This window comes from Dendrobates tinctorius, unplaced genomic scaffold (genome assembly GCF_039654945.1).
Source record: "Dendrobates tinctorius isolate UK_male_01 unplaced genomic scaffold, ASM3965494v1 ptg000275l, whole genome shotgun sequence".
Classification (NCBI taxonomy): Eukaryota; Metazoa; Chordata; class Amphibia; order Anura; family Dendrobatidae; genus Dendrobates; species Dendrobates tinctorius.
This window is the reverse complement of record NW_027361942.1, coordinates 737,746-761,537: the sequence shown is the minus strand read 5'-3', so window position 1 is coordinate 761,537 and position 23,792 is coordinate 737,746. Positions and strand designations below refer to the sequence as shown.

The 23,792-nt window shown below is 52.7% G+C and overlaps 1 protein-coding gene across 1 annotated transcript in view; it reads left to right on the top strand.

Annotated features, from left to right (window-relative positions):
* Positions 1–23,792, top strand: part of LOC141072548 (transient receptor potential cation channel subfamily M member 2-like) — a 493,704-nt gene that overhangs the window by 185,491 nt on the left and 284,421 nt on the right. Inside the window, exons 24-25 of the mRNA XM_073559813.1 lie at positions 1,078–1,165; positions 1,531–1,612. Coding sequence (XP_073415914.1) covers positions 1,078–1,165; positions 1,531–1,612 — 170 coding nt within the window. The remainder of the gene's footprint in view (positions 1–1,077; positions 1,166–1,530; positions 1,613–23,792) is intronic.

The window sequence follows — 23,792 nt, the reverse complement described above, 5'->3', positions numbered from 1 at the left end:
TCTATGACACAGTCTTTTCCCGGGTTTTGGGTAGGTGCGCTCAGTCTTTCTATTTTATGACACTGACTTTTCCCCGGTTTTGGGCAGGTGCGCTCAGTCTTTCTATTTTATGACACTGACTTTTCCCGGGTTTTGGGCAGGTGCGCTCAGTCTTTATATTTTATGACACAGACTTTTCCTGGGTTTTGGGCAGGTGCGCTCACTCTTTTTATTTTATGACACAGACTTTTCCCGGGTTTTGGGCAGGTGTGCCCACTCTTTCTATTCTATGACACAGACTTTTCCCGGGATTTGGGCAGGTGCGCTCACTCTTTCTATTCTATGACACAGACTTTTCTCAGGTTTTGGGCAGGTGGGCGCAGTCTTTCTTTATTATGAAATTTTTTCTGCAGCGTTATGCACATTGTATACTGTTGGTTAGGACTATCTAGTGTCCGGGTTGGTCAAGTGTCACCCCCTTACATCTCCTCCCTCATTTCTGTCTATCGGCCTAACCGACCGCTGCGCTCTGCAAATGACTTTCGACTAACCTCTGCCCTAATCCGTACCTCCCACTCCCGACTCCAAGACTTCTCCCGTGCTGTGCCAATCCTCTGGAATGCTCTACCCCAAGATATTAGGACCATCCACAATTTGCATAGTTTTAGGCGCTCGCTCAAAACACATTTGTTCAGAGCGGCCTATCACATTCAGTAATCAAAGTCATGTTATGTTTGTGTGTGTGTAGCCCATTCACTATCTCCATCTAACCCCCACCCCCTGAAGATGGCTGGACCGTCATTGTGAATACATCATTGTAAATACAAACCTGTGCTTTGTATCTCCCCCACCTCATTGTAGATTGTAAGCTCCACGAGCAGGGTCGTCTTATTTCGCTTTAATTATTGTATTGTTAACGTTGTTACTTATGACTGTTGTGTTTGAAACTGTTCAACTGTAAAGCGCTGCGGAATATGTTGGCGCTATATAAAGATTATTATTATATAAATAAAGATTATTATTATTATTATTAAGTGTCCGCTGTTGGCTGCTTGTTCCTATCTCATGTAACGTCTTCATCTTGTGTCCACTGTACAGAGTCTCCACCATGATGCGGCTATTTAAAGTAGAGAAGGGCAGCGTCGGCCATCAGCTGGAGTCCAGGCTGTCCGCGCTGGAGGAGCAGGTGAATTCACCACTTTATTTACATTTCTTCTAAAATTCATCCCAATAGTCCTCCGAAAATGAAGTAAGATCTGCACCCGACGGTAGATGACGCAGATTCACACCACTACTTTTGCCATTTTCTGTCTTTTACCCATTTTGCCGCATCATGAAGACCACGACCCTCTGAAATAACCACTCACGCGCTGAGTACAGGTTTTATTTCATTTTCAGCGTGCACAATAATTTGTGCAATGAATTATTAGATGCACGAAATTATTGCTAAATTCCTCACTTATGTTTTTAATTCATCAGGTGGCCTCGAAGATGGGGTGTGCCCGCAGGGTGTCCGATGTACAGCTAATGCCCTCTATTCTCTCCTGACAGATGGCGCAGTCCTCCCGATACATGAACTGGATCATCTCTGCCATGACAGAGAAAGGATTCAGCAGCAAAACTCGAATATTAGGTAAATGATCATGTAATGTGGGGTCTCTTGACATCTCCCGCTGCCGGCCACCTGACACCTCCCATTGCCGGCCACCTGACACCTCCCGCTGCCGGCCGCCTGACACCTCCCGCTGCCGGCCGCCTGACACCTCCCGCTGCCGGCCGCCTGACACCTCCCGCTGCCGGCCGCCTGACACCTCCCGCTGCCGGCCGCCTGACACCTCCCGCTGCCGGCCGCCTGACACCTCCCGCTGCCGGCCGCCTGACACCTCCCGCTGCCGGCCGCCTGACACCTCCCGCTGCCGGCCGCCTGACACCTCCCGCTGCCGGCCGCCTGACACCTCCCGCTGCCGGCCGCCTGACACCTCCCGCTGCCGGCCGCCTGACACCTCCCGCTGCCGGCCGCCTGACACCTCCCGCTGCCGGCCGCCTGACACCTCCCGCTGCCGGCCGCCTGACACCTCCCGCTGCCGGCCGCCTGACACTTTCCCGCTGCCGGCCGCCTAACACCTCCCACTGCAGGCTCGGATATGTTCGGTGCTTGGTTATCACTCCAGTATCACGGTGTTCGGATGTGTTCAGTGCTCGATTATCACTCCAGAGTAATAACGTGCAGGAGGAGTATACACTCACTGGCCACTTTATTAGGTACACCATGCTAGTAAGGGGTTGGACCCCCTTTTGCCTTCAGAACTGCCTCAATTCTTCGTGGCAGAGATTCAACAAGGTGCTGGAAGCATTCCTCAGAGATTTTGGACCCTATTGACATGATGGCATCACACAGTTGGCGCAGATTTGTCGGCTGCACATCCCTGATGCGAATCTCCCGTTCCACCACATCCCAAAGATGCTCTATTGGATTGAGATCTGGTGACTGAGGAGGCCATTTGAGTACAGTAAACTCATTGTCATGTTCAAGAAACCAATCTGAGATGATTCGAGCTTTATGACATGGCGCATTATCCTGCTGAAAGTAGCCATCAGATGTTGGGTACATTGTGGTCATAAAGGGATGGACATGGTCAGCAACAATACTCAGGTAGGCTGTGGCGTTGCAACGATGCTCAATTTGTACCAAGGGGCCCAAAGAGTGCCCAGAAAAAATTCCCCACACCATGACACCACCACCACCAGCCTGAACCGTTGATACAAGGCAGGATGGATCCATGCTTTCATGTTGTTTACGCCAAATTCTGACCCTACCATCCGAATGTCGCAGCAGAAATCGAGACTCATCAGACCAGGCAACGTTTTTCCAATCTTCTACTGTCCAATTTCGATGAGCTTGTGCAAATTGTAGCCTCAGTTTCCTGTTCTTAGCTGAGAGGAGTGGTACCCAGTGTGGTCTTCTGCTGCTGTAGCCCATCTGCCTCAAAGTTCGACGCACTGTGCGTTCAGAGATGCTCTTCTGCCTACCTTGGTTGTAACGGGTGGCAATTTGAGTCACTGTTGCCTTTCTATCAGCTCGAACCAGTCTGCCCATTCTCCTCTGACCTCTGGCATCAACAAGGCATTTCCGGCCACAGAACTGCCGCTCACTGGATTTTTTTTCTTTTTCGGACCATTCTCTGTAAACCCTAGAGATGGTTGTGCGTGAAAATCCCAGTAGATCAGCAGTTTCTGAAATACTCAGACCAGCCCTTCTGGCACCAACAATCATGCCACGTTCAAAGGCACTCAAATCACCTTTCTTCCCCATACTGATGCTCGGTTTGAACTGCAGGAGATTGTCTTGACCATGTCTACATGCCTAAATGCACTGAGTTGCCGCCATGTGATTGGCTGATTAGAAATTAAGTCTTAACACACAGTTGGACAGGTGTACCTAATAAAGTGGCCAGTGAGTGTATGTCACCACAGAACAGGCAGACCAACAGTAAAAGGGGAGGTTTATTTACAGGGAGTAAAACAGGTAAACATATAATATAACAGAGAAAATACTATAACAGATAATATCAGAGACTGAAGAAATAACAGAAGTGCACAACAATGGACAGTTATTCTCTTATGGGGTGGCAACTTATCAGTTCCTGGAGAACTTAATTGTAGAAATCACTCTTCTCCCACGTAGGCACCCAGGCACAAGGGATGCTTGATGTCGCCCGTGTCTGGGATCCTAGGTATAGTCCAACTGGCATATGGGGGGTTAACGTGGAGGCTCAAGGGGTATGATGACGGCAGTATCCACCTGTATGCAGGATCCTTCCCTCTGCTGCAGCGGCGGCGTTCCCTCAACAGGGTCAGGGGCTCTGCCTGTGCCAGTCTCTCTTGGCAGGTCAGTGTAACAGTACAGTCAGTTCCTTGGTCACAGGGAAGCGTCTCAGGGTCACACAGGGTCTCACTGCCGGGGAGCGTCTTAAGGGGCACAGTATGTCGGTGTGACAAAGTCTCTAACAGGAGGGGAGAGTCCAGACCTCCAGGCGGTGCAGTGACAGGCTTCTCGTACTCAGTGCTCACCGCCTGTGTCTGCGGTCTCTCAGTATTCAGTCGCTGCGCCTGTCTGCTGTCCTCTCCTCTGTCAGCGTCCTCTCTCTTCTTGTCCCCGCGCTGCTCTGAGAGAACGCCCAGGAAAATCTCCCGCTCTCTGCTCTCCTCTCCTGGCCCTTTGTGCTCAGCCCCTCCTCTGTCTCCCGGGGAACCTGCTGCCCTGTTTAATTGTTCGAGGCATGGAGCAAAGGAGGCAGCCCTCTCCTGGCACTTCTTGCACTTCACCCCCTTACACCAGTATCACAGTGCTTGGATGTGCTCGGTGCTCGGCTATCACTCCGGTATCATGGTGTTCGGATGTGCTCGATGCTCGGCTATCACTCCAGTGTCACGGTGCAATGTGCTCGGTGCTCAGCTATCACTCCGGTATCATGGTGCTGGGATGTGCTCGGTGCTCAGCTATCACTCCGGTATCACGGTGTTCGGATGTGCTCGGTGCTCAGCTATCACTCCAGCATCATGGTGTACCGATGTGCTCGGTGCTCGGCTATCACTCCAGTATCACGGTGTTCAGATGTGCTCGGTGCTCAGCTATCACTCCAGTATCATGGTGTACCGATGTACTCGGTGCTCAGCTATCACTCCAGCATCATGGTGTACCGATGTGCTCGGTGCTCAGCTATCACTCCAGCATCATGGTGTACCGATGTGCTCGGTGCTCAGCTATCACTCCAACATCACGGTGTTTGGATATGCTCGATGCTCGGCTATCACTCCAGTATCACGGTGTTCGGATGTGCTCGGTGCTCAGCTATCACTCCAGCATCATGGTGTACCGATGTGCTCGGTGCTCAGCTATCACTCCAGCATCATGGTGTACCGATGTGCTCGGTGCTCAGCTATCACTCCAACATCACGGTGTTTGGATATGCTCGATGCTCGGCTATCACTCCAGTATCACGGTGCAATGTGCTCGGTGCTCAGCTATCACTCCGGTATCAGTCTTTGGATGTGCTCGGTGCTCAGCTATCACTCCGGTATCATGGTGTTCGGATGTGATCGGTGCTCAGCCATCACTCCAGTATCACGGTGTTTAGATGTGCTCGGTGCTCGGCTATAACTCCGGTATCACGGTGTTCGGATGTGCTCGGTGCTCGGCTATCACTCCGGTATCATGGTGTTCGGATGTGCTCGGTGCTCAGCTATCACTCCAGTATCACGGTATTCAGATGTGCTCGGTGCTCGGCTATCACTCCGGTATCACGGTGTTCGGATGTGCTCGGTGCTCAGCTATCACTCCAGTATCACAGTGTTCGGATGTGCACGGTGCTCAGCTATCACTCCGGTATCACGGTGTTCGGATGTGCTCAGTGCTCAGCCATCACTCCAGTATCACAGTGTTCGGATGTGCTCGGCTATCACTCTGGTATCACAGTGTTCGGATGTGCTCGGCTATCACTCCGGTATCACGGTGTTCAGATATGCTCAGTGCTCGGCTATCACTCCGGTATCACGGTGTTCGGATGTGCTCGGTGCTCAGCTATCACTCCAGTATCACGGTGTTCAGATGTCCTCGGTGCTCAGCTATCACTCCAGTATCACGGTGTTCAGATGTGCTCGGTGCTCAGCTATGACTCCAGTATCACGGTGTTCAGATGTGCTCGGTGCTCAGCTATCACTCCAGTATCACGGTGTTCGGATGTGCTCGGTACTCGGCTATCACTCCGGTATCACGGTGTTCAGATGTGCTCGGTGCTCAGCTATCACTCCAGTATCATGGTGTACCGATGTGCTCAGTGCTCGGCTATCACTCCAGCATCATGGTGTACCGATGTGCTCGATGCTCGGCTATCACTCCGGTATCAGTCTTTGGATGTGCTCGGTGCTCAGCTATCACTCCAGTATCATGGTGCTGGGATGTGCTCGGTGCTCAGCTATCACTCCGGTATCACAGTGTTCGGATGTGCTCGGTGTTCGGATGTGCTCGGTGCTCGGCTATCACTCCGGTATCACGGTGTTCGGATGTGCTCGGTGCTCAGCTATCACTCCAGCATCATGGTGTACCGATGTGCTCGGTGCTCGGCTATCACTCCAGTATCACGGTGTTCAGATGTGCTCGGTGCTCAGCTATCACTCCAGCATCATGGTGTACCGATGTGCTCGGTGCTCAGCTATCACTCCAGCATCATGGTGTACCGATGTGCTCGGTGCTCAGCTATCACTCCAGCATCATGGTGTACCGATGTGCTCGGTGCTCAGCTATCACTCCAGCATCATGGTGTACCGATGTGCTCGGTGCTCGGCTATCACTCCAGTATCACGGTGTTCGGATGTGCTCGGTGCTCAGCTATCACTCCAGTATCATGGTGTACCGATGTGCTCGGTGCTCAGCTATCACTCCAGCATCATGGTGTACCGATGTGCTCGGTGCTCAGCTATCACTCCAGCATCATGGTGTACCGATGTGCTCGGTGCTCGGCTATCACTCCAGTATCACGGTGTTCAGATGTGCTCGGTGCTCAGCTATCACTCCAGCATCATGGTGTACCGATGTGCTCGGTGCTCAGCTATCACTCCAGCATCATGGTGTACCGATGTGCTCGGTGCTCAGCTATCACTCCAGCATCATGGTGTACCGATGTGCTCGGTGCTCAGCTATCACTCCAGCATCATGGTGTACCGATGTGCTCGGTGCTCGGCTATCACTCCAGTATCACGGTGTTCGGATGTGCTCGGTGCTCAGCTATCACTCCAGTATCATGGTGTACCGATGTGCTCGGTGCTCAGCTATCACTCCAGCATCATGGTGTACCGATGTGCTCGGTGCTCGGCTATCACTCCAGCATCATGGTGTACCGATGTGCTCGGTGCTCAGCTATCACTCCAACATCACGGTGTTTGGATGTGCTCGATGCTCGGCTATCACTCCAGTATCAGTGTTCGGATGTGCACGGTGCTCGGCTATCACTCCGGTATCACGGTGTTCGGATGTGCTCGGTGCTCAGCTATCACTCCGGTATCAGTCTTTGGATGTGCTCGGTGCTCAGCTATCACTCCAGTATCATGGTGTTCAGATGTGCTCGGTGCTCGGCTATCACTCCGGTATCACGGTGTTCGGATGTGCTCGGTGCTCGGTTATCACTCCAGTATCACAGTGTTCGGATGTGCTCGGTGCTCAGCTATCACTCCGGTATCAGTCTTTGGATGTGCTCGGTGCTCAGCTATCACTCCAGTATCATGGTGCTGGGATGTGCTCGGTGCTCAACTATCACTCCAGTATCACGGTGTTCGGATGTGCTCGGTGCTCAGCTATCACTCCGGTATCAGTCTTTGGATGTGCTCGGTGCTCAGCTATCACTCCAGTATCATGGTGCCATGTGCTCGGTGCTCAACTATCACTCCAGTATCACGGTGTTCGGATGTGCTCGGTGCTCAGCTATCACTCCGGTATCACGGTGTTCGGATGTGCTCGGTGCTCAGCCATCACTCCAGTATCACAGTGTTCGGATGTGCTCGGTGCTCAGCTATCACTCCGGTATCACGGTGTTCGGATGTGCTCGGTGCTCAGCTATCACTCCAGTATCACGGTGTTCGAATGTGCTCGGTGCTCAGCTATCACTCCGGTATCACGGTGTTCGGATGTGCTCGGCTATCACTCCAGTATCACAGTGTTCGGATGTGCTCGGTGCTCAGCTATCACTCCAGTATCACGGTGTTCGGATGTGCTCGGTGCTCAGCCATCACTCCAGTATCACAGTGTTCGGATGTGCTCGGCTATCACTCTGGTATCACAGTGTTCGGATGTGCTCGGCTATCACTCCGGTATCACGGTGTTCAGATATGCTCGGTGCTCGGCTATCACTCCGGTATCACGGTGTTCGGATGTGCTCGGTGCTCAGCTATCACTCCAGTATCACGGTGTTCAGATGTCCTCGGTGCTCAGCTATCACTCCAGTATCACGGTGTTCAGATGTGCTCGGTGCTCAGCTATCACTCCAGTATCACGGTGTTCAAATGTGCTCAGTGATCGGCTATCACTCCGGTACCACAGTGTTCGGATGTGCTCCATGCTCAGCTATCACTCCGGTATCACGGTGTTCGGATGTGCTCGGTGCTCAGCTATCACTCCAGTATCACGGTGTTCAGATGTGCTCGGTGCTCAGCTATCACTCTAGTATCACGGTGTTCGGATGTGCTCGGTGCTCTGCTATCACTCCAGTATCACTGTGTTCGGATGTTCTCGGTGCTCAGCTATCACTCCAGTATCACAGTATTCGGATGTGCTCGGTGCTCAGCTATCACTCCAGTATCACGGTGTTCGGATGTGCTCGGTGCTCGGCTATCACTCCAGTATCACGGTGTTCGGATGTGCTCGGTGCTCGGCTATCACTCCAGGATCACGGTGTTCAGATGTGCTCGGTGCTCAGCTATCACTCCAGTATCACGGTGTTCGGATGTGCTCGGTGCTCGGCTATCACTCCAGGATCACGGTGTTCGGATGTGCTCGGTGCTCAGCTATCACTCCAGGATCACTGTGTTCTGATGTGCTCGGTACTCGGCTATCACTCCAGGATCACGGTGTTCTGATGTGCTCGGTGCTCAGCTATCACTCCAGGATCACTGTGTTCTGATGTGCTCGGTGCTCAGCTATCACTCCAGGATCACTGTGTTCTGATGTGCTCGGTGCTCAGCTATCACTCCAGGATCATGGTGTTCGGATGTGCTCGGTACTCGGCTATCACTCCAGTATCACGGTGTTCAGATGTGCTCTGTGCTCAGCAATCACTCCAGTATCACGGTGCTCAGTCTTTCTATTCTATGACAGAGACTTTTCCCGGGTTTTGGGCAGGTGCGCTCAGTCTTTCTATTCTATGACACAGACTTTTCCCGGGTTTTGGGCAGGTGGGCCCAGTCTTTCTATTCTATGACACAGACTTTTCCCGGATTTTGGGCAGGTGCTCTCAGTCTTTCTATTCTATGACACAGACTTTTCCCAGGTTTTGGGCAGGTGCGCTCAGTCTTTCTATTCTATGACACAGACTTTTCCCCGGTTTTGGGCAGGTGCGCTCAGTCTTTCTATTTTATGACACAGACTTTTCCCGGGTTTTGGACAGGTGCGCTCTGTCTTTCTATTCTATGACACAGACGTTTCCCGGGTTTTGGGCAAGTGCGCTCAGTCTTTCTATTCTATGACACAGACTTTTCCCTGGTTTTGGGCTGGTGCGCTCAGTCTTTCTATTTTATGACACAGTCTTTTCCCAGGTTTTGGGCAGGTGCGCTCGCTCTTTCTATTTTATGACACAGACTTTTCCCGGGTTTTGGGCAGGTGCGCTCGCTCTTTCTATTTTATGACACAGACTTTTCCCGGGTTTTGGGCAGGTGCGCTCAGTCTCTCTATTTTATGACACAGACTTTTCCCGGGTTTTGGGCAGGTGCGCTCGCTCTTTCTATTTTATGACACAGACTTTTCCCGGGTTTTGGGCAGGTGCGCTCAGTCTTTCTATTCTATGACACAGACTTTTCCCGGGTTTTGGGCAGGTGCGCTCACTCTTTCTATTTTATGACACAGTCTTTTCCTGGGTTTTAGGCAGGTGCGCTCAGTCTTTCTATTTTATGACACAGACTTTTCCCGGGTTTGGGCAGATGCGCTCAGTCTGTCTATTTTATGACACAGACTTTTCCCGGGTTTGGGCAGATGCGCTCAGTCTGTCTATTTTATGACACAGACTTTTCCCTGGTTTTGGGCAGGTGCACTCAGTCTTTCTATTCTATGACACAGACTTTTCCCGGGTTTTGGGCAGGTGCGCTCACTCTTTCTATTTTATGACACAGACTTTTCCCTGGTTTTGGGCAGGTGCACTCAGTCTTTCTATTCTATGACACAGACTTTTCCCGGGTTTTGGGCAGGTGCACTCAGTCTTTCTATTCTATGACACAGACTTTTCCCGGGTTTTGGGCAGGTGCGCTCACTCTTTCTATTCTATGACACAGACTTTTCCCGGGTTTTGGGCAGGTGCGCTCAGTCTTTCTATTTTATGTCACAGACTTTTCCTGGGTTTTGGGCAGGTGCACTCAGTCTCTCTATCTCTCAGTCTCTCTCTATCTCTGAGCACCGAGCACATCCGAACACCGTGATGCTGGAGTGATAACCGAGCACTGAGCGCATCCAAGCACCGTGATACTGGAGTGATAGCTGAGCACCGAGCACATCCGAACACCGTGATACTGGAGTGATAGCTGAGCACCGAGCACATCCGAACACCGTGATACCGGAGTGATAGATGAGCATGGAGCACATCCGAACACTGTGATACCGGAGTGATAGCTGAGCACCGAGCACATCCGAACACCGTGATACTGGAGTGATAACTAAGCACATCCGAACACCGTGATCCTGGAGTGACAGCTGAGCACTGTGATACTGGAGTGATAACCGAGCACATCCGAGCACTGTGATACTGGAGTGATAGGTGAGTACCTCCCGCTGCCGGCCACCTGACACCTCCCGCTGCCGGCCACCTGACACCTCCCGCTGCCGGCCACCTGACACCTCCCGCTGCCGGCCACCTGACACCTCCCGCTGCCGGCCACCTGACACCTCCCGCTGCCGGCCACCTGCAGGAATTAACTCTGCCAGATCCTCCAGAGATTAGGTTTCCTTGCCTATCCTGTCCTAGCAGGACCTTTATTAGGCAGCTATGCTTTTAGCACCCGTTCATGCGTTCCTCCTTATTCCTCTTACTGTCACTGACTCGGCTTGTTTTCCCCTCCTGTCTGACCTCTCGGCTCCTGAACTCGGCTATGGTTACTGATCCTGTGCTGCCTGCCCCGACCTTGGTCTGTTTGACTACACCTCTGCCTCACCCCTCTGAATCTTGAAACCATACCTCTTACCTTCCGGTCAGCTGCTGCAGGTCTAGGGACTGCCCAGGAGAGGTGGCTACTGGCGTCAAAGTCTATCCTCACCATTGGAGTCTCTAGCGAATACCTACTAGTCAATTACTTAAGCCCCTCCTAGGTAAGCCTTCCCCATGGCGCAATGTGTCCAAACCAACCAGGGTTTCATTACATTTGTGTTATGGACACACAGATCTCCAGACGACTGTACAAGTGTTGCCAAAGGAGATCTGCTATCACTGTGATTGCCAGGACCAGTTGATGCAGGCCATCAGTATAGTGGCAACCCAGCTGCAGGACCTGTTTACAGTTAAGTCCACTTGTACCATGTTTAGCCAGCCCCCTTCTGGACAGTTGGATCGCCCGCGGGCGCCACACAGTCAACCTCTAGGAGTGTTGCGCCCTATGGTCAAGTTTCTGGTGGAACTGCTAAGCTCCAGCTTCCACTTCCATCCCGCTTTGATGGAGACCCTAAAGAAAGCCGTGGTTTGTTTAACCAGTGTATGATCCACTTTACACACTCATCTTTTTTCTTTAGATCACACTAAGATAGGATTCATGGTCTCTTTGCTGTCTGGACAAGTCCTGGCCTGGGCAAACCCTATTTGGGAGCATAGTAGTCTTGAGACCCACGATATTGAGAGGTTCCTGGAGATGTTCCATGTGCTTTTTGAGCTTCCAGGTCATACCTCTTCTGATAACTCATCTTTGTTGAGTCTTAGGGTGTGTGCACACGCTGCGGATTCTGCTGCGGTGTACAGTACCATAATATCCTATGAGAAATGGAAACCACAGTGCAGACAGTGCAGATTTTTCCGCACGGATTTGCTGCAGTTTCTAATCCGCAGAAAGAATTGACATGTCAATTCTTTCTGCGGATTCCGCTGCGGTTTACCATCTCCTCCATTGTAGAGATGATAAACCGCAGAGCAAAACCGCAGGCCAATCCGCAGATAAACCGCAGGTCTTTTGACCTGCTGATTTACCTGCGGATTTTGCTAAATCCGCGCGGATCAATCTGCAGCACAATCCGCAGCGTGTGCACGTACCCTTCGGCAAAGCATGGATCCCATCACATAGTATGCCTCGCACTTCCATACCTTGGTGGCTCAGTTGGCATGGAACAAAGAAGCTCTGATGGCTACCTGGTTGAATTAATGATGAGCTTTATGCCAGAGACTTACCCTCTTTGCTAGATGCCATTATACAACTGGAAATCAGGATTGATCTCCATTTCCATGAGCGAGTTCTCAAACAAGCTTCAGTGTCTCCTTGTGCCAGGGGATCTCCCAGGCTGGCCCTAAAAGTCCAGGCTTCTTTGCTACTACCACAAGTGACGCCACTAACTTCTCAACTAATACAGATTCAGCGCACTACACTTTCTGTACAGGAAAAACAGCAGAGGTACAGAGAGAACATTTGTAAGTATTGTGGTGGCAAGGGAAATTTTGTTCGCCAGTGCTAAGTGAGATCGGGACACTCCAGCATCAAGGGTTGGCCCGAAAGACGACCCTAGATGAAAGTAATTGCTCTTGAAGACTAATGTATGAAGTTACCTTGACTTGACAGGAGAGGTCCCTCTCCATCTCTGATCATCTCAATTCCAGCTCCAAGGGAAACTTCATTCATCTGTATCTTGTCCATTGACTTCAACTCCCTACAGAAAGGCTGGAGTGCTTCAGTGCTGCTGTGGGGAGGAGGACCCCCATATAGTGTTTGGGCCGGAACCAAGGGGACCGCCATCAGAGTTATTGAAGGAAGCACAACAGGGGGATTACAAAGGGAGACATGCGACTGAGGTTGTCAGGGCAACAGGGGGCGGGGCTAGGGTAAAAGGAGCAGGGGACGCGCTGAAGTGGCAGTTGGGGAAGAGAGGGAGTGAAGGCAAGGCGCAGGGTGACTTGCAGGGGCACCGAGAGGAGCCTGCGAGGAGAAAGCAACCGATTGACCGACAAGAGAGACGTGAGAGACTGTGCCCAGAGACTGCTCCCCGCTCCCGTTCTGAGAGAATTATCCCCGCTAACCCCCGCCTTGAAGGGAGAGGAACTATACCTCCGGTTGTGGCCGTGAGTACTGGTAACCAGGCCTCAGAGACCTGGGCCCTTCCCCCATCACGCCGACCCGGCCATCATCGGCCTCAAGATACGCCACATTGTCACAGGCGGGATAAAAGGCTCGCTACCCTGGCTTAGGAAGAGACTCCTTGGTAAAGGACGGCTACAGGCCTTTCTGGGGAACTGCGTCATCACCGCGCACCACCTCCATCATTTACTTCAGGGCCCGTTGAGCCCCAACGGCACTGCTTTCTTCAGGGCCTGTTGCGCCCCAGTGGCAGCGTTTTCTTCAGGGCCTGTTGCGCCCCAGCGGCAGCGTTTTCTTCAGGGCCTGTTGCGCCCCAGAGGCAGCGTATCCTTCAGGGCCTGTTGCGCCCCAGCGGCAGCGTTACCTTCAGGGCCTGTTGTGCCCCAACATCCCCGTTTCCTTCAGGGCCTGTTGCGCCCCAGCGGCAGTGTTTCCTTCAGGGCCTGTTGCGCCCCAGCGGCAGCGTTATCTTCAGGCCCTGTTGCGCCCCAACATCCCTGTTTCCTTCAGGGCCTGTTGCGCCCCAACGTCCTCGTTTTCTTCAGGGCTTGTTGCGCCCCAACGGTATTATTTTCTTCAGGGCCTGTTGCCCCCACCGACGTCACTTTCCTCAGGACAGCCGCCTCAGCGACCTCAATGCGGCCACGCTACTGAACCCCGCAGTCCCTGAAAGGCTAAGTGAAACTATATTTGGTTAAGTTTGTTGAGTCCCTGCGTGGACTGTTGGTGTTGTTTCTTTTTCCTTGTTTTGTCCAGCCTAGCCCATTGGCTAGAGTTATATAAACGTGATTTCGAAAACCACCATTCGTCTAGTGTCTCGTCACTGCATCCTGCGAACCTGTCCGACCCTACACTTGGCGTAGTTGGCAGGATGCAGTCTCCGAGCATAGACGGTGGTGGCGCAGGTCAGGGGGAAGCTGTAGAATCTGTAAATAATGAGGGCCCCCGTACTAGCATTTCATTGGGGGCCATGCTGAACAACCTGCCTAGATTTTCCGGCTCCAATACTATGCTATGGAGCTGGACAGAGCGAATGCGGGGGCTCTTTCGGATGCACCCAATGACCCCTGACCTGGAAGCTGAAGTGGCACTCATGGCCCTAGACGGGGAGGTGCGGAGGTCAGTGATGTTGAAACCTCCGGGGCACCGCAACACTTTTGAAAAGGTGTTGCAGATAGTGGAACAGACCCACGGAGATCCCACTGATGTGGGAGAGTTAAGGACCCGTCTGTTTAGTCGGATGCAGGCAGAGGGGGAGACGATTACTCAGTATATGAATGTGCTCCAAGAATTGCATACGGCTATTGAAAGAAAAGACGGGGTAGGGGTAGGACCTGTTGACATTACCCTACGTGAACTACTGGTGACTGGACTGCGAGATCCACTGATAAAACAGGCATTACGGGAACAGATCAGAATGAATCCCCAAATAGATTTTTCAGAAGTGGGAAGTCAGGCACGGGTTCGGGAGCAAGAGCAGGGGATGGCGGTCCCCGTGGGGAAGGTCCGAGGTGTGGAGGCCTCCTCGAACACAGTTGAGGAACCCCAGTGGGTGGAGGAAATGAAGCGAGAATTGAAAAATATTAAGAGCGAGTTGGCTGAAGTAAAGAGAAGAACCGAACCAGAGACTGGACGACCCAGTGTTAATCCCGGTCCCTGGGGGTCACGTTCTCCGCGGGGTGGTCAACCTATACCGGCCCGGTGTTATGAGTGTGGAGAACCAGGCCACTTTGCCCGAGAGTGTCCGCGGCGTGGGAGATACCCACCCCGGCGGCCATTAAACTAAAGGGCTCCTGGCTGGGGGGACGCCGCTCGGAGCCGAAAACCACAACTAGGGGTGGTGGAAGTCCCGAAGATTTGATAGCAAATTGTCCGGTAGTTTGGGCAGAAGTAGAGGGCCGGGCCGTCCGGTGTCTGGTGGACACGGGGTCACAAGTAACCACTATGCCCGCAGCGTACTTTCAACGAAACTTTCCAGAGGCAGCAAGGCCTCAGTGGGGACCCATGATTAGACTAGTAGCTGCTAACCAACTGCCGGTCCCGGTTGCCGGGGTAGTGTGGGTGCAGATGACGTTGTGCGGTAAACCCCTCGGCCGCAGAGGGGTGGTGCTGACTCAAGGAGAAGCTGATCAACGACACCCCGTCACCCTAGGCATGAATATTTTAAAAGAGTTTGGTAACCTGTTGCTTAATGATCCCACACAAAGGACACTGAAGCAGTGGGGTTCTCGCACAGCTCAGGGACAGGTATTCCAGCAGCTGGTGCGAGGTGCGCGGGTGCATCGGGACTGCCAGGAGGGTGAGGCTCTGGGTAAGGTCATCGCGTCAGCGGCACCCCTGCTTGTGCTGCCTCCTGGACAGACAGTGGTGGCCCTGCCAATTCGGGCCCCGATACCTTTGGAGGGCGTAGAGGTGCAGGTGGAGCCGTGTCACTCAGAGCACTTACCTCCTGGCATACTGGTGGCTCGCTCCCTCGCTACGGTGCGAAAAGGAACCGTCCTGGTCCGCTGCGTTAACCTTGAAGACCGAGATACCATTCTGAAAGCCCGGACTGTACTGGCCAAACTAGTAAAGCCTTTAGAAGAAGTGCTGCCCGCTCCTGCGGTTCAATTACGAGTACACCCCGAGGATCCTTGGGAGGTAACAATACGAACCTTACAGGCCCACGAAGTCTCGACACAAGAGAAGGGCCGAAATATTTTGGAGCAGATGCGGGCCGAGCTTTCTGGACTAACTGCGGACCAACTTTCACAAGTAAAAGCATTGCTGGGACAGTACCACGAAGTATTTGCAAGCCATGAGGATGACTTTGGGTGTACCACCGCCATCACTCATGAGATCCCCACAGCAGGAGTGGCCCCTATCCGAGAACGATATCGACAGATCCCGCCACAACTCTATCAAGAGGTGAAAACTTTGCTGGCTCAGATGCTGCAAAAAGGGGTGATATGGGAAAGTCAAAGCCCTTGGGCGGCCCCCATCGTGTTGGTCCGGAAGAAAGAAGGTACACTACGATTCTGTGTGGATTATCGTAAATTGAATGCTTGCACTATTAAAGACTCATACCCACTGCCCCGCATAGAAGAATCTCTGTCTGCATTGGGCAAAGCAACATATTTTTTGTCCCTGGACTTGGCCAGTGGGTACTGGCAGGTGCCCATGTCAGAAGAGGACAGAGCTAAGACGGCGTTCATAATGCCCATGGGACTGTTTGAGTTTAATAGTATGCCATTCGGGCTGGCCAACGCCCCCGGGACCTTTCAGCGATTGATGGAGCGATGTTTAGGAGATCTCAATTTTGAGGCCACCTGGACGACATCATTGTCTATGCCGCCTCCTTCGAGGACCACCTGAAGCGGTTGGGACAGGTACTCAGCCGGCTGCAAAAGTACGGGTTTAAGTTGAAGCCTCAGAAATGCCACCTATTTCGCTCTCAGATTGAGTATCTGGGTCATGTCGTTTCAGCAGAGGGTGTGAGGCCGTCCCGGGAGAAGGTTGCTGCTATCCAGGAATGGCCTACCCCCGAGACGGTGAAAGATGTGCAGGCTTTTCTGGGGTTAGCTGGATATTACCGTCGTTTCGTAAAGAATTTTGCATGTCGAGCTCGAGCCCTGCATGACCTGCTGAAGGGGGCTCCCGCTGGGGCCAATGGGCGAAAAATCCAGTGGCAACACCCTCAGGAAGAGGCCTTCCGAGATCTTAAGGCTGCACTCTCGGATGCCCCAGTGTTGGCTTATGCGGATTTCTCTCAGCCGTTCATCCTGCCGACTACGCCAAGTGTAGGGTCGGACAGGTTCGCAGGATGCAGTGACGAGACACTAGACGAATGGTGGTTTTCGAAATCACGTTTATATAACTCTAGCTGATGGGCTAGGCTGAACAAAACAAGGAAAGAAACACCAACAGTCCACGCAAATGTAGGGTCAGTGGCCAAGCTGGGGGGTGGTCCCTCTCTTCTTACCACGCAGAGACGAAACAGAGACAAGATGGAGGCAGATTCTGGGTGCAACAGGTCCAAGTTTATTTCACTTGCCCTCCGTCTGACGGCCTCAGAGCACACCGCACTTTCTTTACCTCACGGCCCTCTGTTTCCAGGGCCGCTTACTCTGTACTGGGGACGCGTGTGCGTACACCGTCCCCTCTTCACTCGTCGACGCTCCTGACAGGTCCGTCACTGTGGCCGCCTTAGGACCGTAAACCAACAGCGCTTCCACTGATCAGTCGTCGTGTCAAATATGGTGTCTCACACCCAATGCCTCGTCTCTTCTGCGGTCCTTCCTGTCAGGACCACCCCCCTGATGTTCTCTCTCCTCAGTCCCCCTGGTTTAGATTCTCCTCACAGCGCACAGACTGTCGCAGTCCTCCTGTCACTGGAGCTCCCCCTGGGGACTGGAACCTTCTGGAACCCTCCCTCAGTATTTATAGCTCTCCCGGTCCCCTGTCACTGTAACCCCGCCCCCCATGACCAACGGTTTCTAAAGCCCTAAGCTGTTGTCAAGTCCTTTGCTCACACTCCTCCCTGCCATCTAATGGTCAACCCAAGGTACTGCACGTCCACTACACTTTCCTAGCTGTTTCCCCACTGTAATAACTGACACCTACCTAAACTGTGCAAACCTTTCCTTCTTCACTCTGACTAGTCCGTCCGTCCATCAGGTCATCTTCCCTACACTTCTCCTTCCTTTGTCCATTGTCGTCCTCGACAATCGTCATCCCTGCCTTCGTCGTTCTGAAGCTACACCTACATTCTGTTGTCGGACCAGCTGTTGAGCCAAACCCACTATCTGTGGGGGCCGAACCATACTGGGAGCACTAACCCTAACCCTAACCCTCCACACCTCGGACCTTCCCCACGGGGACCGCCATCCCCTGCTCTTGCTCCCGAACCCGTGCCTGACTTCCCACTTCTGAAAAGTCTATTTGGGGATTCATTCTGAACTGTTCCCGTAATGCCTGCTTTATCAGGGGATCTCGCAGTCCAGTCACCAGTAGGTCACGTAGGGTAATGTCAACAGGTCCTACCCCTACCCCGTCTTTTCTTTCAATAGCCGTATGCAACTCTTGGAGTACATTCATATACTGAGTAATCGTCTCCCCCTCTGCCTGCATCCGGCTAAACAGACGGGTCCTTAACTCTCCCACATTAGTGGGATCCCCGTGGGTCTGTTCCACTATCTGCAACACCTTTTCAAAAGTGTTGCGGTGCCCCGGAGGTTTCAACATCACTGACCTCTGCACCTCCCCGTCTAGGGCCATGAGTGCCACTGCAGCTTCCAGGTCAGGGGTCATTGGGTGCATCCGAAAGAGCCCCCGCATTCGCTCTGTCCAGCTCCATAGCATAGTATTGGAGCCGGAGAATCTAGGCAGGTTGTTCAGTATGGCCCCCAATGAAATGCTAGTACGGGGGCCCTCATTATTTACAGAGTCTACAGCTTCCCCCTGACCTGCGCCACCACCATCTACGCTCGGAGACTGACAGGTTCGCAGGATGCAGTGACGAGACACTAGACGAATGGTGGTTTTCGAAATCACGTTTATATAACTCTAGCCGATGGGCTTGGCTGAACAAAACAAGGAAAAAGAAACAACACCAACAGTCCACGCAGGGACTCAACAAACTTAACCAAATATAGTTTCACTTAGCCTTTCAGGGACTGCGGGGTTCAGTAGCGTGGCCGCGTTGAGGTCGCTGAGGCGGCTGTCCTGAGGAAAGTGACGTCAGTGGGGGCAACAGGCCCTGAAGAAAATAATACCGTTGGGGCGCAACAAGCCCTGAAGAAAACGAGGACGTTGGGGCGCAACAGGCCCTGAAGGAAACGGGGACGTTGGGGAGCAACAGGCCCTGAAGGTAACGCTGCCGCTGGGGCGCAACAGGCCCTGAAGGAAACACTGCCGCTGGGGCGCAACAGGCCCTGAAGGAAACGGGGACGTTGGGGCGCAACAGGCCCTGAAGGTAACGCTGCCGCTGGGGCGCAACAGGCCCTGAAGGATACGCTGCCGGTGGGGCACAACAGGCCCTGAAGAAAATGCTGCTGCTGGGGCGCAACAGGCCCTGAAGAAAACGCTAAGGCTGGGGCACAACAGGCCCTGAAGAAAGCAGTGCCGTTGGGGCTCAATGGGCCCTGAAGTAAATGATGGAGGTGGTGCGCGGTGATGACGCAGTTCCCCAGAAAGGCCTGTAGCCGTCCTTTACCAAGGAGTCTCTTCCTAAGCCAGGGTAGCGAGCCTTTTATCCCGCCTGTGACAATGTGGCGTATCTTGAGGCCGATGATGGCCGGGTCGGCGTGATGGGGGAAGGGCCCAGGTCTCTGTGGCCTGGTTACCAGTACTCACGGCCACAACCGGAGGTATAGTTCCTCTCCCTTCAAGGCGGGGGTTAGCGGGGATAATTCTCTCAGAACGGGAGAGGGGAGCAGTCTCTGGGCACAGTCTCTCACGTCTCTCTTGTCGGTCAATCGGTTACTTTCTCCTCGCAGGCTCCTCTCGGTGCCCCTGCAAGTCACCCTGCGTTTTGCCTTCACTCCCTCTCTTCCCCAACTGCCACTTCAGCGCGTCCCCTGCTCCTTTTACCCTAGCCCCTTCCCCGTTGCCCTGACAACCTCAGTCGCATGTCTCCCTTTGTTATCCCCCTGTTGTGCTTCCTTCAATAACTCTGATGGCGGTCCCCTTGGTTCCGGCCCAAACACTATATGGGGGTCCTCCTCCCCACACTGCATCACCCTGATACTAAGAAGGAGTTTCTCTTGGAGGTAAGCGCAGTTGCCGGGGCAGTGCTTCTACAAAGAACTTCCTTGGAGAAGTCTGTCTCTTGCAGTTTTCACTCCAAACTGTTTTCACTGGCTGAGATAAATTATACTATTGGAGATGGTGAACTTCTGGCTATCGGGATGGTTCTTGAAGAGAGGAAACATCTACTGGAGGATGTCAACTCCCCGGTGATGATTTACACAGATCATAAATATCTGACCTTCTTGCAGTCCACCGAGCGGTTGAATCTTTCAGCACATCATCGACCTGGTGTTCTGTCCCCATATGAGGCGAATGGAGGTGTAGTTGATTGGGGCTGGGAGAGATTCCTACCTTCCGTTTCCTTAATGCAGGGCAGACAGGATCATGTTGCTCAGTGTCCGGAGAGATGATGCACACCAGGGATTGTGAAGTCCAGACTTGTTTAATTGGAAATCTGGACATACAACGTATGATTGGTAATACAATAGGTTCTCCAGAAATGCAGAGTGTTATCAAAGTGATACAGCAAAGTGGTCGAAAAACTGATGCCTTTCACAGCTCGGTACAAGCATGTCCCTCCCAGGTGAAAGTGAAACTAAGAATGGCTGCAAGCAGGAAGAGAAGGTGTGACCTCTGAACCGGAAGTGAAAGGTGAAGAATTAATTAGCTGCAGGCTGCCATACAGAAAAAAGACAGCAGGTGGCATCAGAGCAAATTCAGGACTATTATACACGGCATGGAAAATAACACAATGTATGGAAACCATAAAAACATAACTTAGGCGGCACAGCACACCCGGATCAGGATTATTGAGGCATCCCCTGGCCTTTTAAAGTACATTCCTCTGGGCAAGGCCTTTGTCCTCTCTATTAGCAGGTTGAAAATTCTGTCCTGGAGACATAAGTCCGAGTTTGCCATTCATATGGGCATATGCTGATTACTCGCCTCTTCTGGTGACCCTTGATGTTCAAGGATGTCCAGGACTTCATAAACATGTTTCTATCACATTGTGAACACAAGTCTTTTGGTTTCCTCCAGCCTCTGCTGGTACCTTCTGCTTCCTGGCAACATATCGCTATGGATTTCATCACGGATCTGCTCATCTCCTTGGGTTGCAACACCATCTGGGTGGTGGTTGATTGGTTCGCTAGGATGAATCATTTCATATCTTTGGCCGGCATTCCCTCTACTCCCCAGCTCGCCATGCAAGTCTTCCAGCATGTATTTCGTCTGCATGGTTCTCCACATAGTCTCTGATCGTGGAGTGCAGTTCACGTCTAAGTTTTGGAGAGCCCTGTGCAAACTTCTGAATGTCGAGCTGGACTTCTCCTCCGCATACCATCCGCACACCAATGGGCAAGTGGAATGGGTAAACCAGATCCTCGAGAGCGACCTTCATCACTTCATCCCTGCCCTTCAGGATGACTGGGTGCAAGTACAAGAACCCTCTCCTATTTCTACTACTTTGGGATTCCTGCAGCTGCTGCATTTTATAGCAACTTCACAGAACATTCGACTGAAGGTGTCTTCATACAAGTTTGCTCCTCGGTACCTTGGTCCTTTCAAGATTCTCAGACTGGTCATCCCAGTGCTCTATAAACGTCAGCTGCCACAAAGACTAACGATCCCGAATGCCTTCCAGGTAACGCTCTTGAAGCCAGTAGTCGTGAATTGATTCTCCAAGGTTCGCTCTCTTGCCCATACGTCCGTTGCTGAAGGCTCTTTGGATGTGTTAAAGGTAAAGGATATTTTGGACTTTAAGAAGGTCTGGGGAAAGACTATTTAGTTGTCTGAAGGGGTTTAGGACTCAAAGATATGTCTTAGGAACCCTCTGGGAACATCCAGACCCCTGTCATCCCTCAGAAGTTCCTCCGATGGACTGGCCAATAAAGGAGGGTGTATAAGTGGGGTGCTATCACAGTGGTAACTCATATGTCTCCTCAGCGCCCCTCTACTCACTGTGCAGTTTCTCTCCATATCTGGCTGGTCCACTAGTCTACCTCATGTTGCACTGGTCTGCTTGTGACATTTATGGCATGCCCGGTTTCTGCAGGAATGAACCCTGTTAGGTTCTGCAGAGATAAGGTTCCCTGGTTTTTCCCATGCTAACAGAGCCTTTTAGCCTTTATTAGGCAGCCCTCCTATGCTGTTAGCATCCATTCATGGCTGTTTCTCAGTCCTGTCTGACATCTCTGCTCTACGTTTACTGATCCTGTGCTGCATGCCCCGACCTCAGACCGTTTGGCTATGATGCTGCCTTGCCCCTCTGTACCTTGAAAACGTACCTCTGATTCTCTGGTCAGCTGCTGCAATCTCAGGGACTGCCCAGGAGTGGCGCAATGGGTCCACACCCACCAGCGTTACACTATGACTCTTCCTCTTGGATCAAAGGGGTCAGCTGTGTGTATTTAACTCTGCTCATTGCAATCATATCTCCTCTCTCTGGGGCATTCTACAGTCCTCTTCTCAGTGTGCTCCAGTGTCCTATCCTCAGTGCTCTCCTGTGTCCTCTCCTCAGTGCTCTCCTGTGTCCTCTCCTCAGTGCTCTCCTGTGTCCTCTCCTCAGTGCTCTCCTGTGTCCTCTCCTCAGTGCTCTCCTGTGTCCTCTCCTCAGTGCTCTCCTGTGTCCTCTCCTCAGTGCTCTCCTGTGTCCTCTCCTCAGTGCTCTCCTGTGTCCTCTCCTCTGTGCTCTCCTGTGTCCTCTCCTCTGTGCTCTCCTGTGTCCTCTCCTCAGTGCTCTCCTGTGTCCTCTCCTCAGTGCTCTCCTGTGTCCTCTCCTCAGTGCTCTCCTGTGTCCTCTCCTCAGTGCTCTCCTGTGTCCTCTCCTCAGTGCTCTCCTGTGTCCTCTCCTCAGTGCTCTCCTGTGTCCTCTCCTCAGTGCTCTCCTGTGTCCTCTCCTCAGTGCTCTCCTGTGTCCTCTCCTCAGTGCTCTCCTGTGTCCTTTCCTCAGTGCTCTCCTGTGTGCTCTCCTGTTCCCTCTTCTCAGTGTGCTCCAGTGTCCTCTCCTCAGTGCTCTCCTGTGCCCTCTCGTCAGTGCTCTCCTGTGCCCTCTCCTCAGTGCTCTCCTGTGTCCTCTCCTCAGTGCTCTCCTGTGCCCTCTTCTCAGTGTGCTCCAGTGTCCTCTCCTCAGTGCTCTCCTGTGCCCTCTCCTCAGTGCTCTCCTGTGTCCTCTCCTCAGTGCTCTCCTGTGTCCTCTCCTCAGTGCTCTCCTGTGTCCTCTCCTCAGTGCTCTCCTGTGTCCTCTCCTCAGTGCTCTCCTGTGTCCTCTCCTCAGTGCTCTCCTGTGTCCTCTCCTCAGTGATCTTCTGTGTCCTCTCCTCAGTGATCTCCTGTGTCCTCTCCTCAGTGATCTCCTGTGTCCTCTCTTCAGTGCTCTCCTGTGTCCTCTCCTCAGTGCTCTCCTGTGTCCTCTCCTCAGTGCTCTCCTGTGTCCTCTCTTCAGTGCTCTCCTGTGTCCTCTCCTCAGTGCTCTCCTGTGTCCTCTCCTCAGTGCTCTCCTGTGTCCTCTCCTCAGTGATCTCCTGTGTCCTCTCCTCAGTGCTCTCCTGTGTCCTCTCCTCAGTGATCTCCTGTGTCCTCTCCTCAGTGTTCTCCTGTGTCCTCTCCTCAGTGATCTCCTGTGTCCTCTCTTCAGTGCTCTCCTGTGTCCTCTCCTCAGTGCTCTCCTGTGTCCTCTCCTCAGTGATCTCCTGTGTCCTCTCTTCAGTGCTCTCCTGTGTCCTCTCCTCAGTGCTCTCCTGTGTCCTCTCCTCAGTGATCTCCTGTGTCCTCTCCTCAGTGCTCTCCTGTGTCCTCTCCTCAGTGCTCTCCTGTGTCCTCTCCTCAGTGCTCTCCTGTGCCCTCTCCTCTGTGCTCTCCTGTGTCCTCTCCTCTGTGCTCTCCTGTGCCCTCTCCTCAGTGATCTCCTGTGTCCTCTCTTCAGTGCTCTCCTGTGCCCTCTCCTCAGTGCTCTCCTGTGCCCTCTCCTCAGTGCTCTCCTGTGTCCTCTCCTCAGTGCTCTCCTGTGTCCTCTCCTCAGTGCTCTCCTGTGCCCTCTCCTCAGTGCTCTCCTGTGTCCTCTCCTC